The sequence below is a fragment of the Centruroides vittatus genome, unplaced genomic scaffold, assembly GCF_030686945.1.
Source record: "Centruroides vittatus isolate TY-2023 unplaced genomic scaffold, ASM3068694v2 contig_290, whole genome shotgun sequence".
Lineage (NCBI taxonomy): Eukaryota > Metazoa > Arthropoda > Arachnida > Scorpiones > Buthidae > Centruroides > Centruroides vittatus.
In genome coordinates this window covers 2,856,065-2,877,005 of record NW_027121846.1, presented here as the reverse complement: position 1 = coordinate 2,877,005, position 20,941 = coordinate 2,856,065, and the positions used below count along the sequence as shown (strand labels likewise).

The window sequence follows — 20,941 nt, the reverse complement described above, 5'->3', positions numbered from 1 at the left end:
AGCTGGCATATTTTGGTTTCGATTCGGTTTTTTTATCTTTTATTTTTGTTTGGTTATTAGTAATTTTATTTTCCCATTTATGAATCAGTCTGGTTGGGTACCTGTCTAGGGCAAACTTTTTCTTCAATTCGATGATGTGTTTGAGTTTATTAGTTTCTTTACTACTTCTATTCTGTATTTTTCGGTTTATTCTTTAACATGGAATACCGAAAAATACAGAATAGAAGTAGTAAAGAAACTAATAAACTCAAACACATCATCGAATTGAAGAAAAAGTTTGCCCTAGACAGGTACCCAACCAGACTGATTCATAAATGGGAAAATAAAATTACTAATAACCAAACAAAAATAAAAGATAAAAAAACCGAATCGAAACCAAAATATGCCAGCTTCCCATACATTAGGAACCTTTATGAAGAAATCGACATAGATATGAGGAAAAATAATATAAAACTTGCTCCAAAATACGTAAACTTGTTATCTAGACTTAAAGCCAAACAAAGAAAAACGAAACAGAAGATAAAAAAAGACGATATGAAAAACATAGTTTATAAGATACCATGTACTTGCGAAAATACCAACTTCTATATAGGAGAAACAAAACGAAAACTCAAAATAAGAGTGAAAGAACATATAGCCGATTTAAAGTACAACAGACTAAACTCAGTATTCCATGACCATTGTGTGTTAAATAACTGTAAAATCGATGATACTAAAACAAGCATTCTACATAGAGAAAAGAAGACATACAACAGGAAATTCAAAGAAAGTGTAGAAATCATTAAAAATAAAAATAAGACCTGTATAAATACTAATCTAAGCATAAAAATTAATGAAAATTGGATTAAACTACTATAAAGTATATTATAAAATAAAAAACTGTTTTAAGATCTGATGTTACGTCATTTGCATAGCGACAGATATTAAAAATATTAAAAGTGGAAAAAATAGCAATGGCCACATGCTGTGTACTGATGAGTTCTAAAAAATCACCGCCAGGTCCCCGAATAATTTTATTGGAAAAGAAACCTATTAAAAGGAATATTTCCCCTGCTGATGCTCGACCAGATATATGCAAATTAGAAACAGATCGTACTCCGCAGTTGAGGTGGAGGAGTACGAGATCAGCGCTAGACAACACACCGATAGACGAATCTCAGGTATGGTTTCACGAATACGATCTGTGAAGAATAACCCAATATACTTCTACAGACTGATACTAAACTTTTTTATGGAATTTTATAAAGATTCGTACCCTTGGACTATTCACATCCGTCTAAACTACCGAATGAGGTACGGACCAGCTTTTAATGGTATACAAGCTCTCACCACCAGGATTTAGAAGGTAATAACCTCTAAAAACTAATTATGTATGCTGTCGCGGTATTTATTTTAAATATTTGTATATAGCCATCTCTTACTTTTTAATGTTTAGTTGGCTGAAGAGGGGCATCGGCCCGAAACGCGTTATGTAATAAAAAAGCGTTCCAACCGAATAAAAAGGATGAAAAATTCGCCCAGTGTTTAAGTTTACGTCACTACATTGTGTCTTCGAAAGAAAAGAAAAGAAAATACAAAACACGGTTTCCTCAAGATAGAATTATTATTCTATTAAAACTCTGTAAACAATGTCAGCAAATTTTAAAATTTTATTTATGATATGTAATTAACATAACATAGCACTTTGCATTCACTTTGGTCATAACCAAACAAAACACAAACTGTCTGAATATGTAAAATCCTAAAAACTTTTCATAAAAACATATTAAAGAAAATACAATATGGAATTTAATACAATATAATACATATTTAAATATTCAGATAGAATCAAATTTGATATTCAAATGTAAAATACAGTAAAATCTGCAAAAGCCAAAGCCTGAGTAAGGTGGAAAACTTTCAGAGGTGAAACCTTCAAATATTTTTAAGAAAAATAATTAAATTAATCTAACATATGTTCTCTGAAAACTGAAACCTATCAGACATGGATGGAATGAAATAAATTTGGCTATTGCAACCCAAATACAAGAACGTGTAGATGCAAAAGCCAAAAACTTATTGTTATTAATTTTATTGTAATAAAAAAATAAAGAAGAAAATAAGCATATTTTGGTAATATAAAAAAAAATTAAATATAAACTTTAAAAGTTGCTGAAAATTATGAGTGTAAAGAAGAAAAGAAAGAAGAAAGCTATACTAATAATAAATAAAATAGAATTAACTGAATTTAATTTTTATGAGATTGATGAAGGGGGAAAAAAGAAAAGAACAAAATTCCACTTACCATACCTATGTTCTGTCTAAGGTGTATGTAGAATTTTCATTTACTATTAAAAACTTATTTCCTAAGATGTGATTACTGTTATAGAAACCTGAGCAGAAAGTTAGATTTATCATCCAAAATTAAACTGATTTATCCCATTATACTTACATTTTTCTGTCTGAGGACCATTGTATTAAAGATTGTTCTGATTGGGGCCCATTGATAATAGATTGTTTTATAAAAAAACTGAATTTTTTCCATTTATTTATATGTAATGAAATATATTTTTACAATATATGCAGACATCTCTAATAAATGATAAACATGTGTAAATCATAAAAAAATACTTTTTTCAACAATCCCAAAAATTCAAGAAGAAACATTTTCATGGCATTTGCTTAGGCAACAGAAAGCAATACTAAAGTGGTAGTACACAAGACTATATCCTGTCGATGGCAGAAAATCTGTGAGACAAAGAAAAACAAAATAGTCCTGTCAAGTTCTGGCTTTCACAGGTTTTACTGTATAATTTACCATTTGATCAAATAATGTCACAATGCAAGTTTAATTTTATTAAATTAATGACCAGTAACTAACTATTCAACAGAACTATATATATACTGTCGAGTCCGCATAAGTCGACACCATTGGTTAAGTAGTCACTTTTCTGTGGTCCTGGCCGACTTACATAGGCATTAATGTTAAAAAACTCTGGTTAACTCGACACCATTTAACTCGTCACCACTGGATAAGTCGACATACTTTTGCTGTCCCACACTCCGATAAGTTGTCACCCCCTCCTGAAAAAATGAATTCACTCCACACGTGTGGTGCAAACTCGTTTTTTTTCAAGAGGAGAGTCAATTTATTTATTAATATATAATTAATATATTTAATAATATATTATTATTATTATTAATATATATATACACATATTAATAAAAATGCCTTAACATTTTATGTATTTTTATGTATAAAATAACAACAGATAAACAAAAAGTATACAATCTACATCAATGTCACCAGAATCCAATTTTGCATTTTCTCACACTAGAGGCATTAAGAATCCTTAGATGTTACTTGCCAACAAGTGACAATTGCAAAGATGATGTTTTCAAGGCGTTCGTGATCGTTGAAAAAGAAAGTCGAGACAGTTAAGTGCTCAAAACAAACAAACAAACAACACTAAACAAATTTTTCAGTTTTTCATCTAGAGTAATTGTAAATGGAGGACACAATGTATTGTAAGCCTATACTACTGTATAACGCACTACTGTATTTTATTAATTGTAGTTTTGTGGTTTTTTTTCCAACTTCGCTTTAGTTGTCACATCGGATAACTCGACACATTTTCACTTTCCCTTGGGGTGTCGACTTATGCGGAGTCGACTGTATATAATTTGAAATTTTTAATAATACCAATAAAATACATAAATATAGTACTTTTTTAGGTATTAGAAACTGGATTATACAATCATAGGCCTCATTTTGCTCAGAATCTTAAGAAGCCAAACATTGTAATTCGAATTAAGTATATAAATAAAAAAGAACAATGATGAAAAACAAAATAGAATACTTTAAAATTTAATCTCTACAATGTAAATTAATAATGTAAATTATTATTTTGCAGTCTAACGTTTTATATCCTGATTCAAATTATTTTCAATATATAGCATTGAAATAGACTGATATACATTTCATTCTATGATTCATTATGCCGTACACCCAAACTTCATTTTTATCATCATATTCAATTAAAGCATTACACAATTTATTAGTATTTTTAAAATTTTAATATAATAAATTTATTCACTATATTAAATACTAATATAGTTTTACTACTATGAATAAGAATGAATAAATAAAAACATAAATTTGTGTCATCATCAAAAAAAGCAATACAATCAGCACATGTTTAATAATTATTAAAACGAATTATCCATTTAATATAAGAAGATTAATATTAATTATAACAAATCAAAAATTGTACATTCAATAATGATGATATTCCTTTATAAATTTTTTATTACAATCTAAAATAATAACAATCTGTATATGTGTAAAATAGCAATTATAAAGAAACTACTAGATCCAAACCTACAAAATCTGAAAGTTAGTTATATTATTGTATAATTCTTGATTATTGTATAATTCTTGATTATTGTTTATTTAAAATATAAAAAATATCATATACAGGGTATCCACTTAAACATCTATCCAGCATTGATTAGGTTAGGTCAGGTGGTGGATTGCAGTGGATACAAATATACCAGACATTACATTGCTATGACATGCATCCATTCTGCTGCTATCTGCAACCAGCACAACATGCAGATAATGCTACACAGCAATTTGAGTGGTGTAATATGATGTTAACCTGTCCTGCATTATTCCCAACAATTCTTGGGGTCATGACCTCTGACCTCAAGTGTTTGACCCAAGGTATCTCATTACAGTATCAGTACGTTTTTGGAACTAAATGTCCCTAGTCATTATAGTTTTTATACTAAAACTAACTTCCAAAATATAATTTATTCTGTTTCTATATTTATTAATATATCTATTTGGTTTGTGAAAAATAAAAAAAATAATTTTGGACGATACAATAGTCACAATTATTTTTTTAAAAACGTAAAATTTTTGTTAGGCTTAACATCAACAAAAATTCAACATGGTGGCCACACGCAACGAAGAAAACTTTCAACATGGGATAGGTTAAAGTTACAGCTTGATAACTCACAACTTCTTCAGCACATTTTATAGACTAAGAAGCCCTTCTTCCCAGAATGGAGTGTATAGCCATCACAATGTGCACTATTAAGCAGAGCATGCTCCATTATTATGTATATCATGTGTATTAACACATGATATACATAACAATAAGTGTATCTTACCTTAAATGTCTGGTTGGAATTTGGATGAGCAGCTTTTAGGTCCTATATTCACTGACAGAACTTTGAACTGTGTCCAATAAATGAATATCCTAAACACAATGATGGATGATTGGCTTGATGACATCATTGGCAAGTTTGGTGCTAGCACATTATGCAACCTCATTCCTAGACAGAAAAACATCAGAGGATAGCAGAGTAATTTAAAAACTGCTGAACAGGACAACACAACCCTGTTCCATGGTCACCACATTCCCAAAACTTCATGTCTTCAGATTTTGGATTCCCTCTGGGTTTTTTTCCTATGAGGTCACCAAAAAGCATCAGCATATAATGTGTACCTGGTAATGCTGCAAGATATTGAAAAACTGGAGAAATGCATACAATAGGCTTTTGAAACATGACATCAAGAATGCTGTGTGTCATCCATGCTCAACTGTATGTTTTCGTATTGCCACTAAAGGCAGTTTTTTGAAGATGTTATCAAACAAATTAAAGCTTACTTTTCTGCTATGCTGTCTTTATCCTTTACAGTTAGAGATTATTTGTATATTATGTTAAGTCCTCTTAAATTGATTTTCTTTGGTTATTTTTGCAGTAGAACAAGCATGCACCAGATACATACATTCATTCAATGCTGAAAAAAATCTCTTTTGCCTTTGATAGATGTTTAAGTGGACTCCCTGTATATTATAATGTTAAAACTAAATTTACACAAAATTTTACTTAGTGTTCATTTTTATTTTTCTTACAAGTCTGAATTAATAATAAACCAATAATTTATGATTTGTTTATAAATTATTTATAATATTTGTCTATATTTCATTTTTAAAAAACATTACATGAGATTATATACATATATTGAAAATTTTAGATTAATTCATAAATCACATATTAAAATTTACCTTTGTTAACTTTTTCTGAAGCAGACTTTATAGCTAATCTGAGTAACTTAGTTTTTTGTGTGTAATGATTAATTTCTGTTTGCTGAAATCATAAATAAAATTAAAAATTTTAATGTATTCAAAAATTTCTTGTAAAATAATATTTTAATTAAAATTAAATTTTAGATCATTTTTGGAGTAATTAAAAGAAATATTTATATATGATATAATTATTTATAAAGATCTAAAAACAATGAAATAGTATTTTCACTTTTGCATCTAAAACCAGATCTAGAACTACTAAACTTCCAAATCTCCCTTAAAACAAGACAAGCACTAAAAATAATAAACATAAATGTATTGTAATTGGAAATAGCTTTATTAGCAAAGCACCTTAAAGCAAGTTATGCTTTCTACTTAATATAGCTGTTTTGTATATGTATAAACAGATAATTGTAAAATAACTAGATATATAACATTTAATTTTCTTATAATTTTGTATTTTTTAAGCTAATTATTAATTAATTGCTTAAGAATTTGTTATATTTGTTAATTAAGAATTTGTTATATTATTCAAATAAAATTTATCTATTGGAGAGTACACTCAAATTAATGTTTAACTTCTTAATTCCACTGAATTGTTTAAAAATTAGAAATGAATTTATATTTTCATAAACAAAATATACATCTTATTTACTAGTTTACAATATTGTTATTCATATTTTGGTTACTCTTTGGTTAGCGGGATGCAGTCAATCGACAACATCCGATTCGCGTTTACATCTTAATATTGACTCTAATTTAGGGTAAATCATATACAAAATTAATTTGAATGTAAACTTATCCTTTTCTTTAAGTTTGTGTAAAAGTTATAAAAATTGACCATGAATTTATAAAATCGGCATGAATTTAAACCCTGATTGGTAATGTGTGTTTGATATTGAAAATGATTAGCATATTTTCACATTTGTATAATTGCAAAAACTGAAATTTCTACTTCTAGTTGTTTATTTTATGTTATTTAGTTGTAAATTAGAAATCAGATTAATATTTAAAGTTAAAATTACATCTGTTTATTTTATTTTCAACCTTGTTTGCATAGTGCCACATTTCATTGTTGCATCGTTCATCAGCATGTGTTTATGTAAATTACATTTCATCTTGGGAGTGATGTATGGTACTTTGAAGTTAGATAGTGTAATGTTTTTATCAAAGTTCACCGTAATTGTACTGTACTTTGTGGTCATTTTTTTTTACATGCCCCTGTACATACTTTTTCTGTTAGCAATAGCATCCTATCAGTCATATATCTAACTCCATTCAGGGAAAAACTTTAAATTGAAGTAACGTAACTTCCATTTCAAACTGGAAATTTGTATATAGTTAATCTGGGCCTTAACCCTAAGCTTTCCACATCTGGTCTCAACTTTCATCTAACTCCTTTCTTCAGATTAAGGAAGGACAGATAGACAACAATTGGAATTAATAGGTCTACAATTTTTTCAAATTGCAGCCCAATAATTTTTCTATAAATGCAATATTTATGAGAACATACTTCCCACATAGTTTATACATCTTTTGCCAAAATTTAAACACTATCATCACATAAAAGCAATTATTCTAGCATTTTTACAAGAGGTTTTTTTAAACAAGTTTTATATGAAGTCTTTCAGACAACTTCGGTCATATGCAGGACCATCACAACCTGTCTAACAAATCACTTTTCAAATAATAATAGTAGACTGGTATTAATTAGTAGCCATTGAGCATTCTCTCTTCCAAGAGGAGGTCAACAATTACTTTTGTCAAATTACTTCAATCCTCTTCTACAATAGTCCCTTCTTTCTATTGGACCAGCAGCATTCAATAGAAAAATTACATAATATAAGGTTACTGGCAAGCACAAAATATGTTTTAAGAGGTTTTCAAGGTTCTGAGTTTATACATTTGGTCAGTTTTTTTTTGTGAAATTTGATTTGTTGGCAGATTACCATTTGATATTCTGCTCTATATGGTAGTTTCTTAGAGTTAATGTTAGGAAAAACTATGATATCTTAAATTTCTTTAAAATAACGTATTTTCAGTTGATGTCTACTTGACCAATGAAATTGTGCCATTTCGTATCTGAGTATTGTGATAAACACAACAACTGTAGGCTAAAATAATCAAACTCTTTATATGGTTTTTGTTTTAATATTTGTTATATTACAGTATTTGATTTATATAACTACAAAGGTTATCTTATGTAAGGGTTTATCACACCAAGTGACCAATCTAACACATTTTAAAATTCTTTATTCCTCTACTGTACACAATTTAAAGACTTTTAAATGTGTTAGATTGAGCACTTATAAACTCTTACATAAGATAACCTTTATAAATATAAACCCAATAATATAATATAATATAATATAAGGGTTAGAAGTGTGAAATAATCTAATAATCTTAATCTTTGCTGCTGTTATTTTTTTGCCAAAGCAATGACTGCTAGTTAAACAATATTTTAAACATGAATAAAAAAGAAGTATTTTTGATATTTTACTAATTTATTATATAAGGATATAGTTTAATAAATACAAATAATATAAAGTAAAAAAGATCAAATTTTGCTAAGTAAATTATTACAATTTAATATTAGAAGATTGCCTTTTCATTTTTAATGTTGGTTTAGCATTAAAATTAAAATATAAAGTTGTATACCAAACTAAATCCAAAGAATCATCACAAAATCTCAAAACTATTCTAACTTTAAAGATATGTCAAAACCGAAATTAGTTATGTTTTCTGTTATTTAGAAATAATAAATAGTGCTGAAATGAGATTATATAATCTAATTTCTTGTTAAAAGATCATTAAATCAAGCTCAGTAGTTAAGAGTATTGATTAATGAAATGAATTTTAAAGAAAGACAATGTTAATTTACTGATATAATTTCCACATATATTAATCAAAATATTCAATTTATATTTATCCAATTATTTTTATATTAAATGTAAATGTTTCCTAAAACTTTTGGTACTTTTATGTTAATTCAAGTCATTTATTTTAAAAATTCAAAAAATTAGTATATTTATTCTGTGTGTTAAATTGAATTTGAAAAGAATGAAAATTCAGTAAATATTGTAATTTTAAATAAACTTAATACTTAATAATAATGATCATACCATATTATCAAGTCGTCTTTTTCTTTCAAATAGTTCTTGGCAACTAAATATAAAATAAAACTCTATTAATATTAAAAATTAATAATAATATATTTAAAATTAAATTTTTTAAATTTCAAGGTATCAGATGGCCAAATTGTAATGAATGTAGTCACAAACGTTGATTTATGTAACTGTACAAAAAATTTCCATCATCATTTAATTATTTACATAGTCACTTCCAAAAACCATTTCTTTCTTCTCTTCCTTTTTTCTCATATATTCTTTTATTATTTTTCATTAAATTTAAATTACTTTTCTTTTTTTGTAAATACTCTGATAATGCTTCAAATTGATAAACTTGACAAGCATTAAGTCATGTTTTATACATTGTTACAACAGTAATGTTTATCTTATGACTTTCTGTATAAAAATATTATCATTATTTGCAATTTCATTTGTAATTAAATACTTTAACTGCTGTTCATTTATAGGCCTATATTTTAAAACATTTGAATTTTTTTTGAAAATAACACTAAAAGAAAACAATTTATCATGGAATAGTAATATAAATATTTGTCAATTAATGTAATATAAACTTCAAACATAATATGATAACATGAATGAACTGAAAAATAAATATAAAATACAGTCCATTCAAATTAAAGTTATATTCATTATTAAAAACTAATAAAATTGAACTTTTAGTTAACTTAGTAATATTCAATGTTTTAACTTGTGATTTAGTAAACAACTCTAGAAATACAATTTAATAAAATTTACTTGCCGCTTGTCATTGGTAAGTTATTGCAGACAAGTAGGCAAATTGATTTCTGGAGATTTTACTATAGTTATATGACAATAAACAATTATTTATTGTGACATTGTAACAATACCTGGCTGTAATTTTTATCATATTTTTTAAGTATTTAATTTAAAATATATGCTCTCCACCTCAAATTAGCAGTGGTTTTGTCCCTGTGCATCGTACTTTTCCTATAATGATAGAGTCACGCCAGTCATCTATCTAACATCTTTAAACTTCTATCTATCAGACCAGAAGTCACTAAAATTTTTTAGTGACTTCTGGTTTGTATCGGACATTCGTATATAGTTAATCAGGGCCTCCTGCCCCTAAGGTTTCTATATGTGGTCTTATCTTTCATGTATCTAACCTTGTTCTCAAGATTAAGGAAAGACTGACAGATGGACAACAGTGGAAATTTATAGGTCTACAATTTTTTCACAGAGGTCCGATCATAATAAATTTTTGATTTTTAGATCTAAAGCTTTGTTTTAATGTTTAAAGTAACTTTTACAATACATTATGTTATTTCATAATCAGAAAATTAGTAATATATCATCTTGTGTGTGTTAAATTTTTCTTGATAGAAATAAGATATTGAAAAAACTAAAATATAATTTACTCTCTGTAATAATCTCCTTATTTTAGTACATATTGTGATCATTAAAATGATTCATATTTTTCTATACTTCATTCACATGTACCAAATTTATATTATTTATAAATTATTAAAAAATTTGATAATATTCTGTTATGCAATAATTTCAATTGATAATAAATCAAATATCATACCTTTCTAAATATTTTGCTTTTTCCTTCATTAACTTAAATAATTTCAACTTTTTTTCTGCAAATCTAAAAACAAAAAAAACATTTACATTGTAAACAGAGCAAAACTGAAATTATTATACGTAAGTTTTATATTAAAATAATTATTTTACTTTTTCTTTCGGAGATAAAATTCTTAACACCGGTTTTATTTATTTAAAGTATAATTATTGACATGAATATATTTCGTTTATTAATTATTTTACAAACATCAATGTCAAGAACACAGCTTATTTAATTCACAGAAAATATAATAAAGTTTAAAACTTCTGAAAAGTTCACAATTACACGAAATTTTTAAAAATTAAATAGGCTGCTATTTTTGTAGATAACTTTTCAAATATCTTGGCACATTTTATCTTATAAACATCTTTATCTATTACTAAAATTGGCAATTCAACAAGGTTTTCCAAAAAAATAATAAAGCAATCAATCATTTTCATATTAATCTTTAAAAAATAACTAAAATAGTAGTAGGAAAGAACTTGTGATGCAGAATATATAAACTTTTATATAAGCATACTGTTTTTGTTTAGTTTTAAAAATAATTTGATTTCATATGAACATGGATATATGGATTCTTCATGCGAATGACTAATTCCTTTATTTTTCAAGTTTTAAATTAGTTTTAAGTCAATTATAATAACTGCGGTAATGTAATTTTTAATGTTCTTTTACAATTTTTAATGAAATTTAATATTGTATTTTAATTATATTAAACAATTAAGAAACATGTAATTATTGCTTTAATTTAATGAATTATTACTACACTTACCATTCTAATGAATTGTTTTTTTAGATTAAATCAATAAATAAATAATAATACATTTTTTTTCAAATTTCCATTTAGAAAGAAAATTGCTTGGTAAAATTTTAATTTTCTAATCTTTACTATTCAAAACATAGAAAACGTATCAGAAGACAGCCAGATATACCTTTTCCCAAAACAAAAAGATATAAACAAGGCTGCATGTCGATACTATACATTGATCATAGCCAAGGTTAGTAACTGACAGACAGGCAGACAAATTTTGTACGCTTGCTCGTGGCATCATCCTAAAGAGAGAACATCGAGGCCTTTGTAGAAACATTTGTGTCTGGACTGGCAATGTCATCAAATTTTGTTTTTTCTCTCCAAACTTTATGGAAAATTTATCTTTCTTTTTATTTATGTACTTTCCTATAAATCAATTCCATTGTGTTTTATAGAAAAATTTACAAAGCCTACAGATTTATTTCAAATGACTGCAAAAGTTTATTTTAGCAAATGAATCATTTTAGTTTCACTTCTAATGTAAAACATAATGACATGTAAATATTTTGGAAGTATTTACTTAAAAGATATTACTATTTACCATCTATTTTCAATATTTTGAATATCACAAACTCCCTATTTCTACATACACAATATACCGGAGTCACACAAGGGTTCTCAAGTGTGTAATATTTTCAATATTTCTTTAATATATAATTATTGTCTCCAAAAAGTAACATTTTAAATTGTTTTATTGTTGACTGCATTAATAAGAATTACTTTCTTTGTTGTTTGAGAAAAATATTTTAACTGTTGTGAATATTTCTGTAAAATATGAGGGAATGAGTCTATACAAAGATACAATTGAAATAAAATTTTATTGAGAGAGAATCAAAAGAAATACAAACAATTATTTATTGTGTCATGGTCACAACGTCGAGTTGCAATTTTTAGTCTTCTTTAAATTAATCAATACATGTAAAACAGTACTTAGATTTAGTCTTGTAGGCTTCATAAAAATATGTTTTGAAATTTAAAGGCATTATAATCAGTACAATGATGCCTTCCAACATCATGGTTAATAAGTAATGGTTATATTGGGTTGAACAGAAAATTTTAATGTATTTTTAATAGTTGTGGTTATCTGAATGTGTGATTCAATTACACAGGTCTGCAAAAAAAAATTTTTTCCAGCTGCGTGGGATATTTTTGCTGAATTATATGTTTTAAAAATCAGAGATTCTAAAAATGACTTCTGTAACATCCCATCACCTATAGGTTTTTTTGCAAAATAAAAACAAATTTTTGATAAAAACTCTTATTTATTACAATGAACTAAATATATTATATTTTCTTAAAACTAATCAAAAAATTGTTTCTGATATTTATACACAATTTTAGGTCTACTCTTTTTCCTTATGAAACCTTTTCTTCTTTTCTGAACGTTTCCGATTTCCTTCTCTGATTTCTCGATTGAATAGTCCAACAGTAGTCAGCTAACATATTGACATCCCATTTTCCTTGGTAACGTCTCTCAATATCATGGACATCCTGGTGAAATCTTTCACCCTGTTCTTCACTGTACGCTCCCAAGTTTTCAGGAAAATAGTCAATATGGGAGTGTAAGAAATGAACTTTTAAGCTCATCTTGCATCCTTGAGCTTCATATGCTGTCAGCATGCATTGTACAATGGTTTTGTAGTCAGGGTCCTTAGTATTCCCCAAAAACTTATGCACTACATTCTTGCAAGAGTCCCATGCTTCTTTTTCCTTTTCTCCCATTGTTTCAAAAAAGAGGAGATCAGATAAAAGTTTTCTTGTGTCGGGGCCAGTGAAAACTTCCTCTTTTAACTTGGCGTCAGACAGTTTGGGAACTTGGAACACAATCCCCCATCTCTGCAGAGATTTGACAAACTGCTTTATGAGCCCCAATTTAATGTGAAGAGGTGGTAATAACACTTTTTCTGGGAGAACCATGTCGTATTGGTGATGATTTTCTCTCCGGGAGTTAAACTGTCTCATGATGGCCAGTCAGTTTTTTCCAGTGCAGCTGTCTCGCTCTACTATCCCATAAACAAAGAAAGCAAGGATATTTTGTATAACATCCCTGCTGACCCAACAACATGGTTAGTATTTTGAAATCTCCACAAACCATCCATTGATGCTCTTAATATTTGATTTTTTCAAGAATCGTAGTCAAGTCAGTATAGTTTTCTCCCATATGAACTGAGTGTCTCATAGGAAGAGATGTAAATACATTTCCATTATGTAGCAAGACTGCTTTGAGACTAGGTTTAGACGAATCAATAAATATGCACCATTCTGATGAATCATATTTTATTTCAATGCACTTCATGAGCCCATGAACATCATTACAATAAACTAGATTTCCCTCTTTGGAGAAAAACTGAGTAAATTCTCTCTCTTGATGTCTGTACCACGAAAATGAGGTCCCAGATGATAGCATGTTTTTGTTTTTAGCCTTGATCCTAACAATTCGGCTGCATCTTTTGAAAGAACTAAGTCTCTTACTAGGTCATTGAGCTCACTCTGAGAAAAAATTTAAAGTCCTTTGTCAACAGAAAAATCTGAGCTAGATTTGTCCTGGGAAGCTAATGTGTCTGAGTCCTTTGACTCACTCAGGATGTCATCTAAATTAGAAGGTGGCTGTGGAACTGATATTTCAAAATCATGGGACACTGGACGAATAGCTGAATCAAGGTCAGGGTAAAATATTTTCTTTTTATTTTTTGTATTAAATCTTTTAATATCTACCGAACAGAAGTAGAAGTCGATTGTTTGACTTTTCTGATCATGCCAAATCATAGGAATGCCGAAACGAAATGAGTTTTTCTTACCCTTAAACCACAAACGAAGATCTTCCTTGCATCTTCTACACACCTTATGCAGAGCCCATGTTTTGTCTTGATCTCCAAGTTTCAATTTGAAATATGCAAAATAACCTTTCTTCACAAACTCACTTATGTTTCTTTGTTGACTTTTCACTGTGTATTCACCACAAACATAACAGAAGCTGTCGGGAGAAATTACACCACCTCTGCGAGCCATATTCCAGAAATAAAAATACATGCACAGTAGCATTCAAATGCTGAATATAAACTGAGTGTGGCATTAGATGGCCAAAAAGATACTGAACTTATTTAACTTGTTAAAACATGATCTAATCGAATAGCAGGTTGTTTATAATTATTCCTAGTATTCCAGATAAAACGTTGAAACATGCTCAACCTCGCCAGTAATATTACTCACTACCAACTTTTAACCTGTTTCTATATAATCAGGCAACCTTCCTCCTAATGCTAAAACTGCTTAACCTACCTCCCCCTACCACTACTCTCTTCACCATTAACATTTTTTTTTTATTTATTGCCAAGTCCAGCTATGATTGATAGAATTAATGTGAGAAGTCTTTGTTTTAAAGTCATTTTTTAAACAAAAAAAAAATACTAAATTTTAAGTTAACTAGGAATTTTACACTAAATACAAATAAAAACTTGAGTGTAATAAAAAAAAATTGACAAGATGCAATTTTTTTGTTTTTACCAAGTTGAAATCTATAAGAAAATGTATAAAAATCCTATGCAGTTTTTTTACTTGCAGACCTGTGTTATAACAGTTGTGAAATTTAACACATCATTGTTGCTGATGTGAGAAATTGTTTTTTGCTTTAGAATGTTTAGTTTAAATTAAACATTTACTTTTAATGTAGTAATAGTAAGTAAGCCATATGTGTATGTTTTTAGTCTGGAGCGCAAAATAAATGGTGGTCCCTCTTGGGCAGACTTGTCTTCAATTTGATTAATATTAAGTGATGTTAATTTACATTTATTTTAATTTGTATGATCATACCCATAACTCAAAGACAAATGCAACAAAAAAAAACAATAATTTAGAAAAATATATACCTGGATAGTCCAGAAGATAGTCACGTAATTTGTCTGACTGTGAGATTGATGGAATAAATTTGAAATTGATTTGCCCCTGTACATCATACTTTTCCTATTACTAAAAGAGTCCTGCCAATCATTATCTAACTCTTTTCAGGGGAAAATTTTTGAACTGAAATAATGTGACTTCTAGTTTGCATCAAAAGTTCATATATAGTTAATTGGGGCCTCCTGCCCCTAAGTGCTTTCTATATTTGGTCTTGACTTTCGTGTATCTCGAAAATAAGGAAAGACAGATGGACAGACAGAGGGAATTTATAGGTCTACAATTTTTTCAAATTGCAGACCAACAATAAAATTCCTAATACTGCAACAAAAGTAATTATTCAATGTATATAGTTGCCAACCACATATCATACCAACATGTAACAAATTACATGTAATTTTTTGAACTTGTTCAATGTTTTCTTGTTACTTACGTTAGAGTGAGTAGTAATTAATGTTGGAGATACACGTGTTAAGAATGTTTCTGATAAATGGGTGTAGGATGTCTTTATTCTACAAGGCCAGGATAGAGAAGATGCCACTCATTTGTGAGAGTATGTTATCTCACACCACTGAATGGTTTGATGAATTGCAAATAGTTCCTCTTGAAATATTGAGCAATCAAAAAGTAAAGTGCCAGACCCACATTGGATCTCCATTCCATTGAGATAGGTTACAAGTGCCCAGCCAGTTCCAGTGGATATCTTTGAACCATCAGTATAATTTCTATTTCATGTGCCAGGTCATTCAAAGAGTGAAATCCATACTAGAAGGCAGGATGAGGAAGCTTGTTGAAACAAGTTTTAGTTTCATAGGAGCAGGCAGGAAAGTTCATGGAAGAGACAGTGATGTCATTTCTTTTGGCAACAAGACAGCAAGATCCAGGATAGTTAATGCAAAGATGGTTTGGCATTTTGCACAAGACTTGCAAGGACGTGGTTCAGACTGTTGAATACAATTCAGTAAGGAGCAGAAATACCCTTCTTTGGGCAGTTTGCAAATGTTGCTTCTTCTGAGACTGTTAGTTGGTGTGCTGCCAGATGGTCAAAGTGTATGTGATGATTGGGATAAAGATAGCATTGTAGATGGAATCAAGAGCATTGTGATTGAGACCCAGTTGTTCTTGACCAACTTGAGAGAGTTAAAAATAAATTAAAGTCTATATTTGTGTGTCTCTAGTTAAATTAAAGCTTGTTAGCTTTGCTCTAATCATAGACCAACAATAGGATGTCAGCTGCTTGCAATTCTAGATCTCTTCAAAGTTTCTTGGGATAACAAGGCATCCTCTGCATTAATAACAACACTTGCCTGCTCACCAGGGATGTTCCTCAGAAAATAGTCAAAAAGAATGTCCCAAAACAGAGGACTATGTACAGAACCCTGAGGGAAGCCACATTGGACTGAGTATGTAAAAACATCTCCTGATCTCAGCAATGCCCTCTTATTATTGTGGAAGTCCTTTGCCAGATGATACACATTGGACAAATACCCACTATTCCTGAGCCTAAACAGGATCAACTGCCTTGATGCAGTTAAATGCATTCTCTAAATCCAATTTAATACTTACTATGTATTTCTGATCTTAAAGCAAGTCATGAATTTTAATAATAAAGTCAAGAAAATGTTCACTGTGCTTGTTTGTCTTCAAAAGCCAAATTGTAAGGAGTGTCTCCAAGAACCAGTATAGTCTATTGTGAAGTAGTTTGTCAAGAACCTTGCCATAGCACAAACAAGTGTAGACAGACATCAGAAGATTTGGACTAATTTTCTATAGTCTTCTGACAATGTAGCTGTTAGTCCATCTGGGCCAGGAGGCTTCCTGGTGTTGGATCTCTGAATGATGTCATTGGTTTCCTGATAAGTGAACAGGGGGCCAGGGATTCTTCATTTCTAATCTGTCTCTGCTCATTCATATCTTCACATTTATTGTCAGTGGGCAGAAGCATTAGTATATTCATTGTTGTGGCCAAGTCAGCCCCTTGCCCTGTCAAATGTCCAGTACAACACTAGAGACATTTGATTTTGTTTGTACATAATTTGAAGATATCATTGGAGACCTCATTGGAGATATCATTTGAAGACCTCAGGGATCATTGTTGCTTTGAAAAATCATTGAAAAATCTCCTCCAGGAAGCCAGTTCTGCCTCTTTAATGGCAGCCTTGTAGCACCATTAAAAGTTCAAAACATAACAATGTTTTGTACAAAGCATAACAATGATTCCTAGATCTTCAGCACATAGCAATATTAGTACCACGTAGCTGCACCAATTCTTCTGTCCACCAAAGGACAGTCAAAGTTTGCTAGTCTTAACTGAAGGACCTGGTTTACACCTATTACAGATATCAAAACATTAAAAGATCACATAACAAGCACAGTTGGAACTATCACCAAAGAAATTACATAACACCCAAAGAGAAACTGAACATCATATCAATATTATGAGAGTAATACATGGCGCTCATATAAAGATTTCTCATCTTTTCAAGTTAAGGTTAGACTGAAGCAAAAGGTATCCAGCTGAAAATAGGTCTTAAATTTAATTTTAACAAATAGACATAGATACATCTAGATGTAATTTGACACGCTGAATAGATTGGTATTAAAAAAAAATTACTTACAATCAACCGTTTAAAAGTTACAAATGATCTTTAATTTCTGGCTATTTGCTTCATTTAAGAACAACTTTATTAAGAAACACACAGGCACTCATCAATATTAACAAAATGAATTACTTTAATTCACCATAATACATTCCATCTACGAGAGAAAGCAACATTAAAAATGCTAAAATGGTGTTGTTAGCCCACAAACACTCATATCCATGACACGAGTGTAGGGACAACTGATGAAGGGAAATTTTCCCTGATCGGTGGGAACATGTCGAGCGTGATGTCATTCCACAATTCCCTACACACGTGTGCAGTAACAGAAATATTTGACATGAAAATATAATTATATATTATTTAGAACAAAAGTAAAAATTTACTAACAAATTTATTTTCCACATATTACTTTGTAACAACATTAACATCTTTAGCTCTTTATCCCCAGATATAGGCTGTTCTGTACTCTACCATCAGAACTGAAGCAAAAGGTCTCCAGCTATAATTGCGTTTTATATGCATTCTTTACCCTGTTTCTCATCTAGGGGTTTAAATAGTATACACATAATACAAACTCGTCATTAAGCCTTCCGACACCCATTTTATATCACATATACTACTACGAACGCTTTTACCCTAGGTGCTGGCTGCTCTGTACTACTAACATTAAAAAGAAGTGACAATTGTAAAGTACAAAAATTGTATTACATTTTGTATGGATGATTTCGATGTAATGATTTTATTGAATTCGTAAAATTTATTATGAGCAATGTAGTAAACTTAAGTTAATATACAATATTCTTATCATCTTAATTGATGAATATCTACCATTTATTTATTTAGCATAACGAAGAGAAACAGTAACAAATGATGCAACATCCAAACAAAAAAAAAGCTTTCAGCTGTCTTATGACAACACGGAGAATATTTTAAATTCTCTATTTGTATCGAAAATAATTTAATTTTCGTGAAATCTTTTTATTAATTAACAAAATATTAAAGAAAAATTCACGAAGACTTTCTTGTTTGATCACTATACAAAGGAGAAATTAGTAAATAGAAAAACCCACCTTTCGGGATATTTAGCTTTAGAATGCATGATATCGCCATTAGCGATGCATTCGCGACAGTAGAAAATTTTTCTAGAACGAAGGCAAAGAGGACACTTTTCGTAAATGATGCTGGTTTTTCCATTGTTTGAACCAGTTAGTGAAGATAAATTAAAATCAATAGGAGCTGAGTTACTCTCTTCGCTACTCGAAGTAGCCATTGAATTTTTAAATAGCGCCACCTGCTCATTTCAAATGTATATACAGTATTTTTTTAAAGTAATGTTTATTATGATATTTACTTATTATTTAGGGAACTTGAACAGAAATAAAAATTAAATTAATTTTGATGTAAGAATTCTTTAAATATAATTATTATTTTAAAAGTAGTTTCGCTGTCCTGTACATATTAAATTATATATACTATTTTTAAACTCTTTCTTCTCTGTGGGCAGTAAGAGGGCTTCTTTTAGCAAGCCCATTATGAATTCGGCCAGACCCACAATAGGCGCGACTGGGTGGTGGGGGACGGGACCCGACATATCCGGACAGACCAGATCGAAAAATTGCTGGGGACTTTTCGACTCGTCCGAATTCGATCCCGGGTCCCTAGAGCGGAAGGTTGCCACCTTGATCGCTCGGCCATCTGGCCGTGAAGTTACGCATTCTTATACACACATACACACGCACACAGTATAATATGTACAGTGCACTATTAAACTTCTATTAAAATATTTCTGTATAATGAATACTTGTGAGAAAGAAAAAACTGTGCATTATAAATAGAGCTATCCGCCCAAGAGATGTGATTAATTAAGCAAGTTTGGAAATTCTTTCGGGACCAATGTCAAAATTTCTTTTCATACTGTTTAGAGCCACTCGACTTCCTCTTCGCGCCATTATCTTAAAGAACTAATGTACTAAGAGCAACTTGCAGTGTAACGAATAAATAAGTTAGTTTTCCACTCGAATCTCTTTCAAACATCCGCAACAGAGGTTTTATAAAAATTAGTTTTAAATGTAACCTGCTATTTTAATTTACGAATATCACGCAACAAATAATAATGTTGCATATTGCAGTTACGGACTCTTGATACTACAAAAGTATCAATAGTGGTATCGGTATTTGTATCGAGCTTAATTATAGTTTTGTTTGCTTAAAAGATAAAGGGACTTCTGCTATTTCATTACTCCTTTCTCTTTGTCAAAATCTATCATTGGCGTGCGGTGACATTTGATGATAGGGAAAGCTGTGCCGGCCCGGATAGAATCATTGGAAGCGTCATACGATATTTTGGTGTGTAGCATCCATGAGATAAAACGCGAGAGGTTGATGCTCTGTAAAGTGCATGCGCAAATGCGTATAATTTGGCTGCTTTACACCATTTAAATATTTTCGCCGGGGAAGCTATCCTGTATGCGACAATACGGCGCTTCCATTGGGAATATGCTTAGACAAATTTATATTCGAATACAGTATACAATAGCAATTTTTACAATTTTTTTCACATGTAGTGTAGAAATTTGTAATAAGATACATAATGCTGTTATAATAAAATATTAATTTTAAGTATCAGAAATTTTAATTCTAAAAATAAAGCCGTTTTTAGAACGATTTATCAAGTAAATAAAAACTCGTTCTATTCCGACTTCGAGAGATTTACGACAGAGACTTACCAATCAATAATTAAATATTTATTTTACGTTTTTTTCTGAATCCATATGAAAATATGGATTCAGAAAATCATTTCAGAATCCATATTTTTT

The 20,941-nt window shown here is 29.7% G+C and overlaps 1 protein-coding gene across 1 annotated transcript in view; it reads right to left on the bottom strand.

Moving 5' to 3' along the window:
* Atg14 (autophagy related protein 14) overlaps window positions 1–19,425 on the bottom strand; it is a 51,657-nt gene extending 32,232 nt beyond the window's left edge. Inside the window, exons 1-4 of the mRNA XM_067267006.1 lie at window positions 19,196–19,425; window positions 10,779–10,841; window positions 9,203–9,245; window positions 6,060–6,141 (exon numbers count right to left, since the gene is read on the bottom strand). Of these exons, the coding sequence (XP_067123107.1) occupies window positions 6,060–6,141; window positions 9,203–9,245; window positions 10,779–10,841; window positions 19,196–19,395 (388 nt within the window). The 5' untranslated portion in view covers window positions 19,396–19,425. The remainder of the gene's footprint in view (window positions 1–6,059; window positions 6,142–9,202; window positions 9,246–10,778; window positions 10,842–19,195) is intronic.
* Between the last annotated feature and the right edge of the window lie 1,516 nt (window positions 19,426–20,941).